General features: G+C 46.3%; 1 protein-coding gene across 1 annotated transcript; it reads left to right on the top strand.

The window, feature by feature from the left end:
- Positions 1 to 960: 960 nt before the first annotated feature.
- On the top strand, positions 961 to 19,618 carry RAE1 (ribonucleic acid export 1). Its single transcript, XM_060078511.1, has 12 exons — positions 961 to 1,129; positions 4,375 to 4,471; positions 5,050 to 5,154; positions 6,164 to 6,256; positions 10,199 to 10,285; positions 11,262 to 11,348; positions 11,756 to 11,827; positions 12,868 to 12,975; positions 15,227 to 15,333; positions 15,418 to 15,493; positions 16,312 to 16,506; positions 19,156 to 19,618. Exons 2-12 carry the CDS (start codon positions 4,382 to 4,384, stop codon positions 19,240 to 19,242), a joined length of 1,107 nt encoding a protein of 368 aa, XP_059934494.1. The 5' UTR covers positions 961 to 1,129; positions 4,375 to 4,381; the 3' UTR covers positions 19,243 to 19,618.
- The last annotated feature ends 575 nt before the right edge of the window (positions 19,619 to 20,193 follow it).

Below are 20,193 nucleotides of genomic sequence, written 5' to 3'. Positions count from 1 at the left end.
CTTAATAATCATACCCATGGATACAGATTGTTTTGATCCCCCTTTTTGTTTCTGAGGGAAAAAGTGAGGTGAAGCCACAGGCTGCCATCTCTAAAGTCATATTTTGAGGGGCAGACTGCTTGCATCCCAATTCCACTTCTACTCACTGCCTTTGTAGCTGGGAGAAGTTACAACCTGGCCTTCATTTCATCAACTGTAAAATGGGGATAATAGTGATAATACCTAACCTATATTTTATAACAGGGTCCCGCGGATCCTCAGGCTCCCTGAAGATGTCAAGGCTTTTGGTACGCAGCCCACGGTGAGTAGTAAAGGAGAAGGGTCAGTGTATGTACCACAACCTCAGAAGATCCCTTGCTCTTTTTTTTCCTTCAGACATTCTTAAAGGGGGAAAAAGCAACCAGCTGAAATATTCGGAGTTGGCACGTGTGCGTCGTAACAGTCCCTTAATATTCCTATGGAACCTTACACTTAGCAAAAGGCCTTCATGTGTGTTACTTTTACTTGAACCTAATTCAGAATAGCCCCGGAAGTTAGGCATCATTATCCCCATTTCACAGCTGGAAACTGAAGTCCAAAGAGACCAGATGGCTCAAGATACCCCAGTCGCAAATAGGGAGGCCAGGGCAGGAAACCAGGTAGCGCCCCATCAGCTTCTCAAAGGATGGCCTTGAGAACTGGCGGCAATCGTAATTTTTCTAGACTTGCCATTCACAGGAGAAAATTGTTAACTAACCTTCACCAGACGGGGCCGCGGATTTATAAGAGCAGTCGCTGGACAGCTGCGTCGGCTACCCCAACTTTCCACCAATCCGCAAACTGCTGGCACGAGGACTTCTTCTTGGCGTCAATAGTGCTTCTGCGCATGTGCAATTCCCTTAAGGGAGGAGGAGCCTTTTCCTTCCTTTCCCTGACTTCCGGACAATACAGGAAGTGGCTCGGAGACGCATGCGCAGTGTCTCCACGGTAATTAGGGCCGTTTCCTCGCCCGGCGTGAGAAGACCTCAGGCTCCCGGGATTCCTGTTCCTTCCACCTCGCTACCGCCTCCTCCGCGCCCGAGCGGGGTCGCAGGCTCCCGAGCTCCTTCCGCTCCCCGCCGCCGGCTTCCCTCCGCGGCGCAACTCTCAGGTAGGCCCCGTGCCGCTTCCCCCCGTTCCCCGCCGCCATGGCGCCGCAGAGGCCGGGTCCTCCCGGGCGAGTGCGGCCCGCCGCGAGGTGCTGGGGCACGAGCAGGACTGTTGGCGAACTCCATTAGTGGCCCCTGGGAGGGACGTCAGGGCTGCAGGGGGCCTTACGGGTCACCTCCGGTCTAAACCCCTCGTTTTTCTCGTGGGGAAACCGAGGTACCGGGAAGGGTCACAGAGTGGATGGCAGCCTCTTTCGCCTCTGCCCTTCCTCGTCACACGTCTGGCTTCTCATCAGACACAAGCCGCCACCTCGTTGACCTTCCCGGACCGTTCTTCTGCGGAAGGCCATCCCCCTTTAGTCTCCCCCATGGTAACCGGTTTCATCTCCTTTGTCGTATTTATCCGTCTCTGAAACTGGTTCTTTGTTTCTGTTTCCTCCGCCAAGTAGTCCAGTATCCACGTGCACACACTGTGCCCGGGCAGGTATCTGTGAAGTGCCAGGCGCTGTGCTGAGGGCCAGGTGTGTTTTGGGGGAGCGTCCAGGTTGCTCTTCGCCGTGGTGGAGCTGGCACTCTCCTGGGGAGGCGACTGACTGCCAACAAGTTCCAGATGGGGACAGGTGCTGTGAAGAAGACGGAGATGCGATGGAGGCTCCAGTATGTTACATTAGGAAGGCAGGGAAGCCTCTGGGAGGGGCCTTCCTTTAAGAAGATGCCTTTAACAGCTTCACTGAATGTCACTTACACACGATAATCCGTTTAAAGTGTACATTTTGATGATTTGGGGAAGTTTAATAGAGTCGTGTAAACATCATCACAGTGCGGTTTTAGACCGTTTCCATCACCCTCAAAAGTTCGCAGGAGGCCCCTTTTGAAGTGGGACCTGAAGATTCAAACTGAGACAGCTGGGGGTTTGGGGGAGGGCGGATCATCCCAGGCTGGAGGAACAGCTGGTAGGAATGCTCCAGGGCTGGGAGGAGCTTGCTTTGTTCACAGGCAGAGAGGAAGCCATCAGAGCTGGAGTGCAGCAAGGAGGGAAGGAGTGCGCGCTTGTCTTCCGAACTTCTAGAGGGTTCTCGGTGTCCTGCACAGCATGTGGCCCGCGTAGGCTGATTAATGCTCGATGGCCCTTGTTCTTCTCCCTTAGTTCATCCCTAATGGCAGAAATGCTCTCTCCCAACTTGCTGGTTGAACAGAGGAACGGACAGGCGTTTCAGGCACTGTGTGTCCAGCCTCACTTGGTTTTCGTAACTCTGTGAAGTGGATTTCAGGGTCTGTTTTTACAGATGAGAAAATCCAGGCTAAATAATGTGCCCCCAGTCATATATTTAGTTCCTGGACTTGACTGCAGAAGCCCTGTCATTCCTTTGTTTGCTTGTGCAGTTAACTGGTGTTTCAAATACATCTCCAACATTGGAGGCAGACGTGGTCAGCCAGCACCGCGGCCTCGCACGGGGTTGCTTTCTGAGATACTAACGCTTTCATAGGCCTACTAGGTCGACACTTGATTATTTTTCATAAAGCTCGGGAAATTCAAATACCTCCCCAGAATTCCTCACAGTTTTCCCATTCTGTGTTGTCTTCTTAAGAGACGCTACTCTTGTTATCTCCTGTCACATGAGCTGTATGTTATTGGGCTAGTCACTTTTGTCACTCAGCTGCTAGCCTCCTTTGGGAGAGGTTGCTGATATGGTAGGCCTCTGGGTGTCAAAATTTACTAACCAATGACAGAATTGAAAATGTGGCACCAATGTATGTGAGGCATCAGAGTTATAATACATAGACTTTCTCCTTGGAAGGAAAAAAGGGAAAGTTGTTTATGACCCACTATGCACTAGACACTGCACTTTCTTTCTTTTCTTTTTTTTTTTTTTTTTTGCGGTACGCGGGCCTCTCACTGTTGTGGCCTCTCCCGTTGCGGAGCACAGGCTCCGGACGCGCAGGCTCAGCGGCCATGGCTCACGGGCCCAGCCGCTCCGCGGCATGTAGGATCTTCCCGGACTGGGGCACGAACCCGTGTCCCCCGCATCGGCAGGCGGTCTCTCAACCATTGCGCCACCAGGGAAGCCCTGCACTTTCTACATAGATAATCTGATTTGATCCTCAGAGCAACCCTGGAGAAGGGGTTATATTCTCTATGTTTGCAGAATAGGGAAAATGAGGCTTGGTGAGATTAGGGTCCCAGCTCTGGTGAGTGGCAGAGGCATGGTTCTAACCCAGGAGGGCCTACTAGACTATGGTGCCCAGGATAAAACTCAAAGTGGGGGGATTCTTGCTGGGCAAATGTCGAAAACATAATGCCAAACCTTTTGCTACTTAAGCGGACCAAAATGGATTACTTTTTAAAACTCCTACGATCGCTGCCAGGGTTGGTTGCTTTTCTAAGTAACTTCATGCAGAGATACTGACCTAATCCAGAGTGCGGAAATTAGTACGAAGACAGTGAACTGTCACTAAGTGGGAAGCTGGAAGAATGGGGCCTTCTGCTGGTTTCCAGTTGTGTTCCTGGTGCTCAGCAGCGTGTCTCTAACTGTGTAAAAAGAAATGAGCGAATTTATTTTTTACCTGGTGACTGAAAAATACTCTGCTGTAATGTGTCAGTATTGGTGAATTAATTGTGACAAAGTTAAGAAGGAAACTGGATGTGGGGTGTTTGGGAACAATTCTTTTTTTTTTAAAAAAAATTATTTATTTATTTATTTTTGGCTGCATTGGGTCTTTGTTGCTGTGCGCGGGCTTTCTCTAGTTGCTGCAAGCGGGGGCTACTCTTGGTTGCAGTGCGCGGGCTTCTCATTGCGGTGGCTTCTCTTGTTGCGGAGCATGGGCTCTAGGCACGTGGGCTCAGCAGTTGTGGCTCGAGGGCTCTAGAGCACAGGCTCAGTAGTTGTGGCGCACAGGCGCTTCGTTGCTCCGTGGCATGTGGGATCTTCCCGGACCAGGGATTGATCCCGTGTCCCCTGCATTGGCAGGAGGCTTCTTAACCACTGCGCCACCGGAGAAGCCCAGGGAACTCTTTTGTCTTAAGAATTTTCCATTAAAAACTATTCTAAAATAGAAAGTTTATTTTTAAAAAGCACTCTGCTTATCGCATATTTAGATCTCTTCAGAAGAGAGAAGCCTGACATCAAGCCATTTATTTATTTACGCTCTATTTCCCTTCCATAACTTAATTATCTTTATCTTGCCTCTCAGTGATGTTTATTACTTAAGAGAGGACCTGTCCTTAACTTTTCCCATTATGTTTTAGGGCCAAGATGAGCCTGTTTGGAGCAGCCTCCGGGTTTGGCACTGGGGGAGCCAGCATGTTCGGCAGCGCCGCCGCAGATAATCACAACCCTATGAAGGTACCGCCTAAGGCTTCGTGGGTTCGTAGAGACACTGCAGGGGGCCCCACGCTGGTGACAGCGAGAGAAACCCAGATGGCTTGGGAGCCTCCTTTGGGGGTGAAAACTCTGAAATTTTGTCCAGGCTGTTTTCTCAAATACTGGAGCAGAGAAACTATGTGTCCCCTGGACCAGTGTCCTATTCCCCCTGACATTCCTGATCACTGGAATCACTCGAGATGCCTGTTAAAACTGCACGTTCCTAGGGCCCAGCCCACAACTGTTGACTCAGAATTTCTGTGGCGGAGGGAGGCAGGTGATGCTGTGATCGAGCACTTCGGGGCAGGAGTGACCGGGTGGGCCATGATCTGGGAAATGTGGTTGTGGGCCTGCCTTTGCGAGTGCTGCTTGTAGTCCAGCAGCACCAGTGTTTTCACTGGCTTAGTTACACTCCCCCTTTTTATCAAAGTAAGAAAGGTCTAATTCACTTAGCTCTTGACACAAGGGAAGGCCACCGTGAGGTGCTAGTGAGAAAGGAGGCAATTTTGAATTGAATTGTGACGATGTATACATTTTAACATGGACTTTTTCCACCCCAGGATATTGAAGTAACATCCTCTCCTGATGATAGCATTGGTTGTCTATCTTTTAGCCCACCAACCTTGCCAGGGAACTTCCTTATTGCAGGATCGTGGGCTAACGATGTAAGTGCTCCTTAAACGCATGTTCTCTCTGTCATATCTCTTTGTATGGGCACGGTTAGCTTTTTTTTTTTTTTTTTTTTTTTTGCTCCAAGTGAATGAGGCAGAGAGTTCAGGCTTATTCATGGCTTTTTGTAAGCACCGGGTTTAGAGTGTGAACCCGTCTGAATGGCAGGCATCCCTTCTTGTGCCGATTTTTGTTAAGAAAGCAGGATCATATGCGTCATTCAGAAATTCCTACTCTGGTTCAGTATCTTGAAGTATATTCCCAGATCTGTAGTATTCATTGAAAATAAAAGTTGTCCATGACGGTATATACAAATTTCCCTTCTAGGCATCCTGCAAATGTTCTTCAGGTTTATGTTAAAGTTTTTTCACCTTTAGATATAGCATAAATCCTGCACAGACACTATACTTACCAAAAAGAAATCATAGCATACGAAAAGAAAGATAAAAACTCTGGTAGAAAAATAGGCGAAGGGTGTTTAGCGGCACTTCACAAAGGAGTGCAAGGGGCCTGCTGGAGTGACCTTGACACACTCAACCGCACTCCTGATCAGATAAACACATAGTGGCTTTGCCACGCTCTTAGATACGGGACCTGGGCCAGTTATCTTCGTTAAGCCTCGTGTCCTGTTTCATGAGATGGAGATGACGGTAAGTTCACAGAGCTTTAGCTGTTGTAGAGATTAATTCAGATAACGCATGTAAAGTACATCATGGGAAATCCTCAAGTCCCAAAATAGTTGAGGCACAGGGTACAGACTTAAGGATTTCAGATAAATATCCTCCAGAAGAGCTGTAGCAATTTACACACCTACCAGTAGTACAAGTTTCAGCTTCTCCTTGCTGGCGCCAAGTATTATTCGTTTTATTTTTGTTCATTTGATAGGAAAAAAGTGTCTATAATGTAAATTTATGTTTATCTGATTATGGCTTGGAGCAAAGGGCTTAAAATGCATATAATGTATCATTAATTGGCTGTTTGTGTTAATTTGTTTTATTACTATAGGTTCGGTGCTGGGAAGTTCAAGACAGTGGACAGACTATTCCGAAAGCCCAGCAGATGCACACTGGGCCTGTGCTGGATGTCTGCTGGAGTGATGTAAGTTTCATTCAGTTTTTTCATGTTTTCAGAGTGTATATAAATGTACATATGTTTTTATATAACCTGAAACACAAATAGCAAGTATGTATACACATTGTAGAAGTGCTGTTTCTGAATTTAAGTATAGTTATTTATTGATACTCATAATGTAGTCAGTTAACTTTAGTCATGTTAACTTTAATCTCTCTGAAAGCTTTTCTTGCATTAAAAAATCCATTAATTTATTGACATATTTCCTTGAGCAAGGGATTAGACAATTTTTTAAAGCCTTTCCTACCTCTACATGTGCCATGAGCTTCTGTTGTTTTAAAATTAGAAATTACTGTACCAGAAAATAAGTCCTAGGGGAAAAATTAATCCTTTTCCATCATTAAACTTCTGAAATATTTCATTTTTTTTGAAGTCTTTTTCCTCCCAAATCCTGAATATCAGCAATGTAAGTAAATGTGTTCAAGTTTATTCAGCTCTGAGCTCTTCTTTCTTTTTCTTTTTGGGGGAGTGGATGGGTGATTGGGGAGTTTAATGAAGGTACCATTTACAAAGAAACCAGCAGGGATGGTGAAGTCACGCACAGCAAGAGCCGCAGCTGTGGAGGACCCACCCCTCCCTAAAGGAGGAGCCCAGGATTGACGGCCCAGCCTTTCTCTCCTCCCTTCTGCTGAGGGCTGAACCCTGCAGAAGTGAGAAAACAAAGGGGCCTGACTGAGAGTCTGGGCAGCTCTGCTGAGGAAGCTAAGCCTCAAGGTCCCTCCTCAGGCTCATGCAAATTTTTTTTTTATTAGATGGGATTTGCAAACAGTAAAATTGAACCTTTCTAGTGTATGATTCTGTGAGTTTTGAGAAATGCATAGAGTTGTGGTCAAAATATAGAAGAGATCCATCAGCCCAAGGATATCCTCCTGCCCTTTGTAGTCAAATCCTCCTCAGCCCCCAGTCCCTGGAAACCACTGATGTGTTTTCTGTCCCTGTGGTTCTGCCTTTACTAGAATGTCATAAACAGAAGCACTTTGAATCGGGCTGTTTTGAGCACACTGCGTTTGAGGTCCATCCAGGTGGTTGTGTCTGGCAGTAGTTTGTCTTCCTTATTGCTGAGTAGTAATCCATGGTGTGGATGTATCACTCTTTGTTCACCATCCACCAGCTAAAGGACATTTGGGTTGTTTCCCATTTTTGGAAATTACGAATAATGCTGCTATAAACATTTGTATATTGGATTTTCTGTGAATATAAGTTTTCATTCCTCTTGCATTAATATCTAATAGTGGGCTTGCTGGGTCATATGTAATATATGTTTAACTTTATGAGAAATATCAAACTTCTCACACCATTTATGTGATCTTACTTAGCTTTCAAATAGGAAATGATTCTACTATTCATAAATATTTTGAGATGGTTAAGGAGCCAGAGTTGCTCCCATTTTAATCATTAGTTCTGACAGCCTTCTCTAAAGCATTTTTGTTACCTGTAAAATGTATTTCTGACATGTCTGATTGGGTTATTATGAGACTAATAATAGTTTTAATTTACCTGTAGAAAAACAGCAACTTGAATCGATTTTAAATATTTCTAATTTATTTTGCCTGTCTTTCTTAACTGATCAGTTAACAGATCAGAATTGTAAGTTTCTTATCAAGTGTGGTAAGAAATAGAATTAACTGACACCGGAATTCTGTTGCTCAGATGGTACTGAGCAGGCTGTTGGCTTTTCCAGAGATGTGTACCGCCTATTTCCTTTCTCCATCGCCATTAGAGTTGTGCGCTATCTAGTAGAGGCATCGAGACATAGACATGAAGAGTTCCATTTCAGTGAGCTGAGTTCTGAGAGAGGCAGGATGCACTGTGCTGGGTGGACAGAACCCAGAAGGCAGCTGTAAAGTTTGGGAAGGGGGCTGTGAATGCTCCACAGAAGAGGCAAGAATTAAGCTGAATCTTAAAAGTAAACCATTTGCTTATATAGCTTTAGAGCATTGTCTCATCCATTCCAGGCCTGGGTTCAAATTTCGGCTATATCTCCACTTTTTGACTTTGCCAAGTTATTTAATCTCTGTGAGTATGTTTTTTCACTTATAAGATGACGGTAATAATAGTTTTACAACAGGTAATAACATTATTTAGTTCAAATAATTGTCAGGCACCTATTGTATGCTAAGCACTTGGGATATAGTGGAAGTCAGAGTAAGCGAGGTAGGCAAATCCTGTGCTTATGGAACTCATGGTCTCTTAAGACAGACGTAGAGGAACAGAGAAGGATTTCAGGTAGTGGAAATCAGTGACAGCTAGATTCAGCCACGTAAAGACTAGCGGGGCACCTGTGGGAAGGGGTTAAGAGACTTGTTTGAGGGAATATAGGGGGTGAAAGGCTGAGCCCAGACCTGGACCTTCCTGGCTTCAGAGCCCATGCACTTAACAGCCTCCCTCACAGGGGCTTACAGGAATAGGAGCTAGCCTGGGAGAGGAAGGCATGTGTGGAAAGGCACAGAAGCACAGAAGAGCCACAGTTAACGCTTGAGGCATAAAAGCCACCACTTGGTGAGGGTGATTCTCTGGCAGTCTGAGGACGGTCGGTCTGGCCACAGCAGGTGGACCTGAGAGGAGCTGAGTCAAGAGCACTTGGGAGTCTCGTTTCTGTGCCCCAGCCATTCGATAGACTGGCCTCTGTCGCAGTATGTCCACTGGGGCCTAGCGTCCTGCAGCTGGTAGGATTGGCATTTTATGAGATTAAGGGGCCAGTGTTTCACTCAGCCTCGGGGCATCCCGCTCCATACATCAGCATCTTTCCAAGGATTTGTGGAGTTGCCCTCATAGCTTCATTAATAGAGAAGAAGGTTTTCTCTCTTCTTTCACATGGGGAACTGGCGACTTCAAATGGGAAGAAGTTTTTGCTAGGGGAAGATAGTGGTAAATCTTTGAGCTGTGGAACCAGAAATGAAGTACTGTAGGGCAGGGGTCAGCAAATTATGGCCCATGGGCCAGATCTGACCCATTACCAGTTTTTGTGAATAACCTTTTCTTGAAACACAGCCACATCATTCATTTACATAATGTGTATGGCTGCTTTCAAGCTACAACAAGAGTTAAGGAGTTGCAACAGAGAACTTTTGACCTGCAAAGACTAAAATATTTACTGTATGGCCCTTTAAGAAAAAAAATTTGTTGACAGCTGGTCTAGAATTTTCAACTCAGTACTTCTTGTTTTTAAATTACCTGTGCTTCATGTTGACTAACCTACTTTATGAATTCTGTATGTATTTTAAAACCACTATACAGCAACTGCCAATTTTTTAAGCTATTCTGTAGTTTACATTGGACCAGTGACTATCATAAATTAGTGTAGTTTTATTGCGTGCCCTTTCGAATGCTATGAGATACTGAGCTGAAACGTAACCACGATTGTACGTGTGGTACAGAGTGGGAATGGGGGGGTAGAAAGAGATACAGTAGATGTGGCAGAGTGTTGACAGTTGGTGAATCTAGGTGGTAGGTTTATGCGTATTCATTGTATTATTCTTGGCAACTTTTGTGAAGGCTTGAAATTGATGAAAATAAGAAAAAAAACTTGAAGTGGCTCCTGGTAGGTAATACACATCGGTAGAGGTTGTACAAAGGCTGCTCCTGGAGGACATGCCAGTGGCCTTGGCTGCCTCTGAGCGGCGAGCTGGGCTCAGGAGAGACTTCGTTTTCACTCTGTAATTCTAAATGCTGTTCAAGTTTTTTTAACCTCTTTACATATTATCTCTTAGAAAAAATTAACAATTAAAAAGAGCAGAAAGTGTGTTTTGTATATGATACTGTAGCTTGCAATACTCTGGCCCGCAAATAATTGGAAAAATTAAAATTGCAAAATAAAACCTGCCTTGATATGTTCAGTCTGATATCTAGATGTTCATATAGAGGTTTTATTTTTCTTAGACTGTCACATGTTTTTCTTTTTTCTTTTAGGATGGGAGCAAAGTATTTACGGCATCATGTGATAAAACTGCCAAAATGTGGGACCTCAACAGTAACCAGGCGATACAGATAGCACAGGTAGTAAAAACTTACCCTCTGTAGGAAGGCTGGGCAAGGCTGGCGCCCAGGGTTGCGATGATTCCTTAATTACAATAATTCTCTGTTATAGGAAAGATGCAGTTTGACCATTCCAAATCGATTAGATTTAAATATACCAGAAACCTCTGTAGCACAAAAATGACACCAATTTTGTACACATTCTCGTTTTAACGAGTGTTTCATAAATTGTTCTGTCATGGGTCTTCTGCAGTGTGTGGGTGGGGAGGGCGTAATAAGGAGCTGGTGACATTAAAACCTGTAAATGGTACAGCTCACCCTCAACATTCTGACACCCGTGTGCGGCTTGCCTTGTACCGACTGCATTTGGTCACCCATTCATTCGACAAGTCTGTATTGAATGAATGCCTGTGGTACTCCAGGCACTGTCCTTAGGAGTAGAGATACAGCAGTGAGTAAGAGGGACCCTTCCACATGCCAGGAGCTTTTACAGTCTGCTCAGGACAGCAGGCAGGTTCTGTGTGAAGACTGCTAAGAAAAGCAGAAATGAGGAAGATGAGAGAACCTGGAACCAGAGGGTCCGGCCTGGTGAGGAAGAGCCTCTTGACACCGAGACATTTTTAGGAAGGTGTTGTGTACTGTGAGATCGCAGTACTGTGTGCTAGAAGCATCTCCTCAATCTCTTAATGCGTGTCATCTAAGTGATACAACTGTGGTGGAGTTCCCTACGAGTTATTCCTGACTATCTCCCCCTTTCACTCTCACATGCTAGTTAATTATGGTTAAAATCAAATTAAATTTTGTTAGAATGGAAGGTAGAGACATGCGCTCGATGTTACATTGAATGTTTTGGTCACGGGGAAGAGCTGAACTATCCTTTGGTTTTTGTTTGGTATGACCTCAATATTTAAGGTTCCTTCTCCTTGAATTTCCAGAACCAAAGCTGTGTAGCATATTATTACATTCACCTTGGTGTATTTTGGTTTTATCTTGAAAGCACGATGCTCCTGTTAAAACTATACATTGGATCAAAGCACCAAACTACAGCTGTGTGATGACCGGGAGCTGGGATAAGACTTTGAAGGTATAATATACTGTTGAGGGACTGCATGGCCTGACCAAGATTGGCATTTATTTTATTATTATTTTTAAAATTAATTAATTAATTATATTTTTGGCTGCGTTGGGTCTTCGTTGCGGTGCGTGGGCTTCTCATTGTGGTGGCTTCTTCTGTGGCGGACCACGGGCTTCGGTGGTTGTGGCACACGAGCTCAGTAGTTGTGGCGCACGGGCTTAGTTGCTCCGTGGCATGTGGGATCTTCCTGGACCAGGGATTGAACCCGTGTCCCCTGCACTGGTAGGAGGATTCTTAACCACTGCGCCACCAGGGAAGCCCGACATTTATTCTTGCACTATTTGGACTTTAGCTCTGAATAGTCACTTATTGGGTTTTTGTGGGGTTTGTTTTTGTTTTTTTTTTTTGTCTTTTAGTTTTGGGATACACGATCATCAAATCCTATGATGGTTTTACAACTCCCTGAAAGGTGTTACTGTGCTGACATGGTAAGGAGTTTTTAACTTAATAATAATTACTTCCTTTAAAAAAAAAAAAAAGGCACTTCTTAACTTATGATATCTTGCAATTAGAGGGTAATGTAAAAACCCTTCAAACTTTAATAATAGATGTGGGATGTAGTTTGGATTGCCTCAGTCATCTTAAATCTGTAGATTTTTGTGCTGCATATGTTCTAGAATTACAGAAAACTAGATGTCGCACGTTTTTAGTCACTTGTATGAACATACACAGATATCCACATGCCATGCTGTCCCCAGAATGACGTGCACTGTGTGGCTGTAGGAAGACTGGCAGTAACTTGGTGGTGTGGTGCTAGAGCTTTGGTGACTGTCTCTGAGTGAGCGGGATAGAAAGTAAAGAACTTTCTCTGTTGGTTTAGCAATAAGTTGAACTTTATACCAACTGCCCCAGTAATTCCACTTTTTGGAATTTATCATGAGAAAAGTAAAGATGCAAATGTTTTTTGTTCTCTATAATATAGTAAAACATGGGAAGTGACCCAGTGGGCCAACAAGACAGACACGGTTAAGTGAACCCTGTGGTGGGTTCATTTGAGGGAATGTTAGATACGTGGCCACTGCTAGTGTTCTCTGGAAAATGTGTGGGGCGGTGCTCACTAAACATGCTTTGAGTAAAGGATCAGCATTATACAGAAGCATACATATACACACCTGTATAATGTTCAGGAAAAAAGACGGGGGTTAACATACCATAATGCTAATAACAACAGTTATCATTTGATGGGGTGATAGAGGTGATGTTCATTTCTTCTCTATGTCTCAGTACATTTTCTAAATGTATGTTTTGTAGTTTTAAAAAACGAGTCTTTTAAAAAGATATGAATGTTCTTCTTTCAAATACGATTTCTCTAGGTTACCTTGAAATGTGATAATATCATTGAACTGTTAAACTTGAAAAAAAATTCAGACTTACTTTTTGCGACTCTAAAAAAAATTGATCTAATACGTTGGTATAAAAAAGAGTACAGTCCACTTTAAGCAGGTCTCTGCTTTCCTCTGTTTCCCAGATATATCCTATGGCTGTGGTGGCAACTGCAGAGAGGGGACTGATAGTCTATCAGTTAGAGAATCAACCTTCTGAATTCAGAAGGATAGAATCTCCGCTAAAACATCAGGTGAGTCACAAGTCAAATCAAGAAGCTCGTATTTAGCACTTGTCGCAGGCAATCTGGCCATGTGGCCACATATGGAAATCGTTGTACTTTCAGACATTCAAAAGGGGTGAATTTAAGGATATAAACACACATATTTAGTGAGTAAACGCCATCTTCTGCAAACACCCCCGGGGGCGCTGCATGCTGCTGAACGGGTGCACACCCTGGTGGATTGGTTCCGTTGTGAACACAGCTTCCGTCTTTAGCTTGGTCTTCACCTGCCACGGATTCTTAGATCTCCTTCACACTCTTCAGACCCCTGGACACTCCCTCCGAGAACAGAGAAGCTGATGGTTGGGAACTTCCCCATCTTCCTCCTGCTGAATCTAGAACTCTGGCTACACCTGCATCTTCCCTGCCTTTTCCCAGCTGTTAGGTGAGCCTTCTCAGGAGCCTTAGGTTGTCAACCACCTGACTCTCTCCTGTGTCTCATCTCCCCTCTTCCTGTACTTCATTGGCACTGAACCAGGCTCAAGTCCAATCCTAGGAAACAAGCCTCTTCTGACCCCCACATCCTCTGCCACCTCTGTCCCTTTTCCCCTTTGAAGTCAACTAAGTGTCTTACATGAGCTTCCTTGGTTCCCTTACCTCCCACTCATCTCTCACCCTCCTTTGAGACTTCTGCCCCCATTACTCCACTGAAACTGTTTCTGGCCTAGCCACTGATGGCTTTCTAATCAGTAGCTCCAGTGGATACTCACAACCGTCATCTTACCGTGGCCGCAGCATTCGCTGCTGTTCTTATTACATGTTCTTAAAACTCTGTCCTTGGTTTCTGTCATGCCAGCCTCTTACGTCCTGCCTCTGGTTGCTGCTTTGTCTTCCTTGCTGGTTCTTGCTGCATGTTGAGGTTCCCCAGGCGTCTGCCCTTGGCCCCTGCCTTCTCTACATCTGCCGGCCGTTGCTGTTGCTTAGGTACGCCTTGTGGGCTGGAGACCTGGATCCCCAGCAGGCCTTGCCTCTGTGCTCCTGACAAGGACACCCACAGTCTGACAGCTCCTTTGCAGCCTCCTCATGTTGCAGCCCAAGAGCATCCCGTGCCAAACCCAGGACCACTTTCTGCAGATCATGTTACCTCTTCTCAGGATCCTCCCTGATTATTCTCCCCAGGCTGTATGTATATAGATATGTGTGTGTGTCTTAATATATACGTACGTGTAGATTTTACTCATCTTGGTTTTTGGACCAGAGCGTAGACTCGGTGAGAGCAGGGATTTTGTGTTTGTCGCTGCCTCATTCCTGGCCCCTGGAGCCAGGCCCGAATAGAAGGCTTTCTGTGTTGGCCGAGTGAGCAGTCTTCACCTGCCCCTCCCCACCACCCAGCCTGCTCCTCCCCGTGTGCTCTGCATCTCACCAGATGGGACCCCCGCCCCTTAGTTGTGTCTAAGCCAGAAATCAGGAGTGTCCTTGATCCCCTCTCCCTCCTTTCCTCCTCTCCCATCTCATCAGCCACCCAGCTCACTTCTACCCTGCATGTGGTTTCAAATCTGTTCATTTCTGTCCTTCCCTCCGTCCACATTTAATGCACCTCTTCTTGAATGACAATAAGAATGTGGATCTGTGCTCCTTTGCCTCCGGAGGCTGGGCCGTGGGCTGTTTCTGTGGGATCTTCTGTGGAGTCCAGGAAACCCTCCTTTGGGCCCTCAAACTCAGTGTTGGATCGAGTGCAGTGTCTGGCTCTTGCATAGCTTATTCACGGTTTAGAAAGTTCTGGCCGTGTCCACTGTGTGCCTGACCCTTGGTCCCCCGTGCTCCACAGGCAGGCACTACTTCCCTTTTCCAGTTGGGGACGCAGAGGCTCTGGAACGTTGGGTGACTTGCTGGAGGGCACTCGCCTAGTCAGTGGTGGGCTGTGAATCAAAGTGACATGTTCTCCCGACGCACCAGGGGCCCAGCGCCAGAATAGGACCCGGTGGGGCTCTGAGGGCCGCGTGCCCCGCGTCACTGCAGCGGGGCCTTCAGGGTGGCAGAGGGAGGACGGTGCCTGGATGGAAGCACTGGGTCTGGGGTTTATTCGTAACATCGTGTGGCTGAGTGAAAAGAAAACGATGCTTACTGGAGGAATGGAAATGACCTTCTCTACCATATTTAGAAATTCTGTTTCTGGTTCTTTCAAAACCCCAAAATGGGGTAAAAGCTGTTTACAGTCACATTAGTTATGGAATGTTACAGCTTATGTTGTGATGATATACCTTTTTCCCCCCAACTGTAGCATCGATGTGTGGCTATTTTTAAAGACAAACAGAACAAGCCGACAGGTTTTGCCCTGGGAAGCATTGAGGGCAGAGTTGCCATTCACTACATCAACCCCCCAAATCCGTAAGTGAGGCCTGATCAGCTTGAAGATTTTCACTTGAGGCTTTTTTTAAAAAAGGAGAGCTAAGTTGGGCCTTTGTTTTTCAGAGCCAAGGATAACTTCACCTTTAAATGTCATCGATCTAACGGGACCAACACTTCAGCTCCTCAGGACATTTACGCGGTACGTTTTTAGGAACTGTAACCCTGAGAGTTTGTCTAGAAACTAGACTTGGAGGCGGGCAGCTGAATCATTATGGGGTCGGAAAAGATCGCTGTCACTGTGTGTGTTCGCGTGCAGAGGTAAATGGCTTACGTGAGAGATTTCAGTTTTCTGTTTTTATGAACGTGTTGACCGTCTTCGTTCTCTCTGTTTCTTTTTTTTTTTTTTTTTTTTCTTTTTGCGGTATGCGGGCCTCTCACTGTTGTGGCCTCTCCCGTCGCGGAGCACAGGCTCCGGATGCGCAGGCCCAGCGGCCATGGCTCACGGGCCCAGCCGCTCTGCGGCATATGGGATCCTCCCAGACCGGGGCACGAACCCGTATCCCCTGCATCGGCAGGCGGACTCTCAACCACTGCGCCACCAGGGAGGCCCGTTCTCTCTGTTTCTGAATGCAGGCTTAGGAGTTTTGGGGAGCGACTTCCACCTCTATGAGTGCTGGTAGACAGTTGATACACTTAGCTAAAACCGAGAAATTGCTGTTTGCTGAAAAAGAAAAAGGCATTTTCCTGAGGTTCGCTCCTTGGTGTCACTAGCTTACATACTTATTAACCTCTGCTGACTCGTGTTTTGAGCAAGAGACGAGATTCAGTCCTGGGCTGCCGATTGGTTCAGGAAGTGGGGCTAGTTTCTCCTGTCATCAGCGGGCCGCCAGCTCTGCTGAACTGACGGTCTGTTGCATTTTGTGTCCTGACTGAACCAGGAAGTCTGCATTGGCGGAAACCTGATTTCTCCTCCCTCCTCTGCCTCTGCTTCTCATTGTGCATCTCCATCATTTGTAGGTAAATGGAATTGCGTTCCATCCTGTCCATGGCACCCTTGCAACTGTGGGATCTGATGGTAGATTCAGCTTTTGGGACAAAGATGCCAGAACAAAACTAAAAACTTCGGAACAGTTAGATCAACCGATATCGGCTTGCTGCTTCAATCACAATGGAAACATATTTGCATATGCTTCCAGCTACGACTGGTCAAAGGTGAGAATTCCCAAACCTGCGTTGGGCCCCTTCGGGCAGCAGAGCCAGGCTCTGGAGTCGGAAGGCCTGGGCTTGAGTCGCGAGGCCTCCACAGACATGCTGTGTGTCTGCAAATGGCATGTCACCGTCACCTGACCGCAAAGGGAACAGCAGGGCCTCCCTCTCATCCTTTCTCTGAGAACGTGCCCACGTCAAGTGTTTGGTCACTGTAAACCCAGCGGCCGCCACTCGGGGGGGTCCAAGTCATCCAGTGATGCCAGGGGTTGTTGGGCGAGAGTGAAGAGGGCTCAGCAAGGCCGTGGGGCTTCCACCAGAGGCTTTGGCTCTTTGCTTGTTTGCTGTGTGGGGAGGAGGGAAGTTAGGGACTGACAGGGTCCTGGCTGTGTTTTGGGGTCATCCCAGTGTGATGGTAAAGAGAGCAGACCTGGGGACTTGGGTTCCAGAGCCGTGGTGCCTTTCTTGTTCACATCCACACGTGTCTGTCTTCACTGGCCCTGCCCCCTCCCTTCCCCGAGACACACAGCACACAACTCTCTCTGTCTCTCTCTGTCTCTCTCTGTCTCTCTCTCTCTCTCTGTCTCTCTCTGTCTCTCTCTCTGTCTCTCTCTGTCTCTCTCTCCGCTCCGCACTTCTTGTGGTGTCCCAGTCCCAACGGGATGTCCGCCCCTGGCTACCCCCTAAGCACCTTAACCTAGGAGATCAAAATCCGGTGGATTCCACCCCCCTGCTTTTTACCCTCCCGCTTGCTGCTTCTCCTGTGTTTGTTCCTCTTTGAGGCAGGCACCTCCTAGTCAGTGGGGTGTCGGTCTTGGAGTCGCCTTTGGTTCTCTTTCTCAGAAGAGCTGAGCAGTCACGGAGCTCTGTCCACTTCACCTGTGGTACATCTTGCCTGCTCAGCGCATTTTTGTGATGCCTTCTCAGGCCTGTGGGAGGCGCACTCTCTCTGAACATTTGCTTCTATGAGCTGTGTAGCTGCCTTATTTTTCCAGCAACTTTACTGAGTTGTAATTGAAAGGCAGTAAATTGCACACATTTAAAGTGTAGTTTGATCAGTTTCAGTATCTGTGTATATACCTAGGAAACCTTCACCACAGTCAAGATAACATACATTTTTATCTCCCCCAAAAGTTTCTCTGTGTATCATTGTAATGTTTTCCTTCATGCACACATTGATCAGCTTTTTGTCATTATAGGTGAATTTGCGTTTTCTAGAATTTTATATAGGTGGCCTCATATACTGTGTACTCTTTTTTGCTGTTGTGTCACTAGTTTGTTTTTAACTGTTGAGTAGTATTTCATGGTGTCTGGATGTATCACAGTTTGTTTATCCATTCACCTGTGGAAGCCATGCACTCAATTATGCAGAGTGTGCTTTTTTGGTTCTGCCTGGCTGGGGTTGGACCCAGATTGTGGCCTGAGGCCTCAGTTTCTCTGTGGGCCTCTTCGATGGATCTCCTCTTCTTCACCTGCTCAGCCTGCAGCTGCATTAAAACTCCGTGTTTACCTCACATCACACTCATGGCTCTGTGTGTTTCAGGAGTTGAAAAAATAATTGTAAATTGAAAGCAGTGCAAAATCAAAGCTCATCGCTTTGAATGCCACTCAGAATTAATTCATCTGAGCGATTAATGTCATCTTAACCGTGGAACACTTAAATTATAATCTTTTAACTTAAAAAAAAAGTTGCTTACGAGTTTTCCATTTTTCTTAGTTGAAGGACAGTTATCCCCACATATGATTAATATAATTAGCTTGTTGCTTGAGCGTAACTGTTCCGAAAAGCTGCACTTCGTGTATTACGATGAGACTTAATGGTCATTGGGTGAGCAGAACTTCTAGAACTATCTTGGCGTAACTGTCAAGGAGTGAGAATAAAGCATATCATTGCACTGCAGGCGGCAGAACGCATCCAGAGGCGCTTCCCACCTCCCTGTTCCAGGCTTTTTGGTTACCTCGGGTTTCCACTCATCTGTCTTACCCCCACCACTCTGCTGTCTTCCTGAAACATAAGTCCTGTCATTGTCACTTAGCTTTGTGGCTGCCATTCCTTTTCCCTGTGGGACAGTTTTCACAGGCCTCGGCTTGTTCCCAGCCCTTCCTAGCCTGGCCTGAGCTGGGTGCTTCCGACTCCCCCAGTGTCACACAGCCCCCCCCCCCCTCCTCAGCACAGGCGCAAGCAGACACGCTGACACCTGCACTTCACCTCCCTCCGCGTCTGGGATGGCGCATCCTGGGACTTGCCCCGCTCCCTGTGACGTCACAGGCCGGAAGTCTCCTGTGCTGAGAAACCTCCAGCTCATCCTCCGCCATCCTCCCCTCCCCAGGCTGTGCTCACTGAGGGGGAGTCATCTTGGCATTAAAGCGGTGGAAGGTTGACAAAAGTCTCAGTGCTGCAAAGATAAATATGTAGACGATCATCCTTCTAAGGGGAACATTGAAGGCATTTCCTCCAAGTCTTTAACCTTTACTCTGAGGATTAAAGTGTTTGTTTAACGTTTGACTTTTATTTCTCTCCATTTACCTGTTTTACTCCTCCAGAGAGATTACACATCATGCATGGAGCACAGGACTTGGCATGTTAAAAGTGCCCACAAAATGCTAACCTGATTTTTAATCAATTTTTAAGGTACTGTTTTTTTTCCCCTTTAGGGACATGAATTTTATAACCCCCAAAAGAAAAATTACATTTTCCTACGTAACGCAGCCGAAGAGCTAAAGCCCAGGAATAAGAAGTAGTGGCTGGAGACGTGTGGGTTGTCCAGAGTTGTCTTCTCTCCACTCTGCCTCGTCTCTGTACGAATTTGGGTCCCAGCTTTCGGTGGGTTGTCAGCCATGGATATGGATTCCAACCCCTGGAGAAAAGGATGTCACTGTTCAGCAGTCAGGAGCCTGGCGGCCGCGGTGACTCTCCGTCTCTCCATTCCACTGCCGGTTACAGGTTTCGTCTGTAACTCTAAGGGGATTAACATTATTATAGAAGTTCTTAGATTCATGTGGGCAACTGCCAGGTATTTTGCAGTGCTTCGTTCAGCAGTGTATGTATTAGAGAACATTGGGAAACATTCTACGAGCCCTGTACTGTATTTTGCAATAAAATATTTAGAAGATTGTCTACTAAGCTCCTTTGTCCATCTCTCCCCTTGCCCACCCCGTAAGCTCTGAAGTGGTTGCCCTGCTCAGCATCATCATTGGGTTTTGATGTGTGATTGCAGATGCCCTGTGGGAAATGCAGAAATTTTGCCCCTTAGGAGAGAGGAAATCCTGAGCTGGGAGTGTTTCTGCTGTGTGGATTGTCTAGCAGCAGTCTCTCCAAGCGTTGTTGGGCAGAGTTTGAGTGTGTTTTTCTTTTGCTTCCTTCATTCCTGTCTTGGACATTCCAGTGCTTTTCAGTTCTGCAGGGCAGATGTCCTGGTGACTGGAACAGGGGTGTTCCTGTTCTGAGTGACAGGCCTTTGTGGGCAAAGCCCAAGTGGGGGATGCATGTGTGGCCTTCAAGTTAGAACCCAAGTACCCTGCATGGGAAGTACTTGGAGCTGGTGCCCCCAGTAGCCATAGGTTTGGGGTGTTGCTTTTTTATTTCATGTAGTTCAAACTTCCTGATTGGAAAGTATCTGAAATGGGAGTCTGTTGTGTTTTTACCCTGCAATCCCATGTGCTTTTTCTGCTCCACTCTTTGGGGCTGGTGTG

This window comes from Mesoplodon densirostris, chromosome 16 (assembly GCF_025265405.1).
Source record: "Mesoplodon densirostris isolate mMesDen1 chromosome 16, mMesDen1 primary haplotype, whole genome shotgun sequence".
NCBI lineage: Eukaryota > Metazoa > Chordata > Mammalia > Artiodactyla > Ziphiidae > Mesoplodon > Mesoplodon densirostris.
The sequence above is the reverse complement of the archived record's forward strand: the minus strand, read 5'-3'. Positions and strand labels throughout refer to the sequence as shown.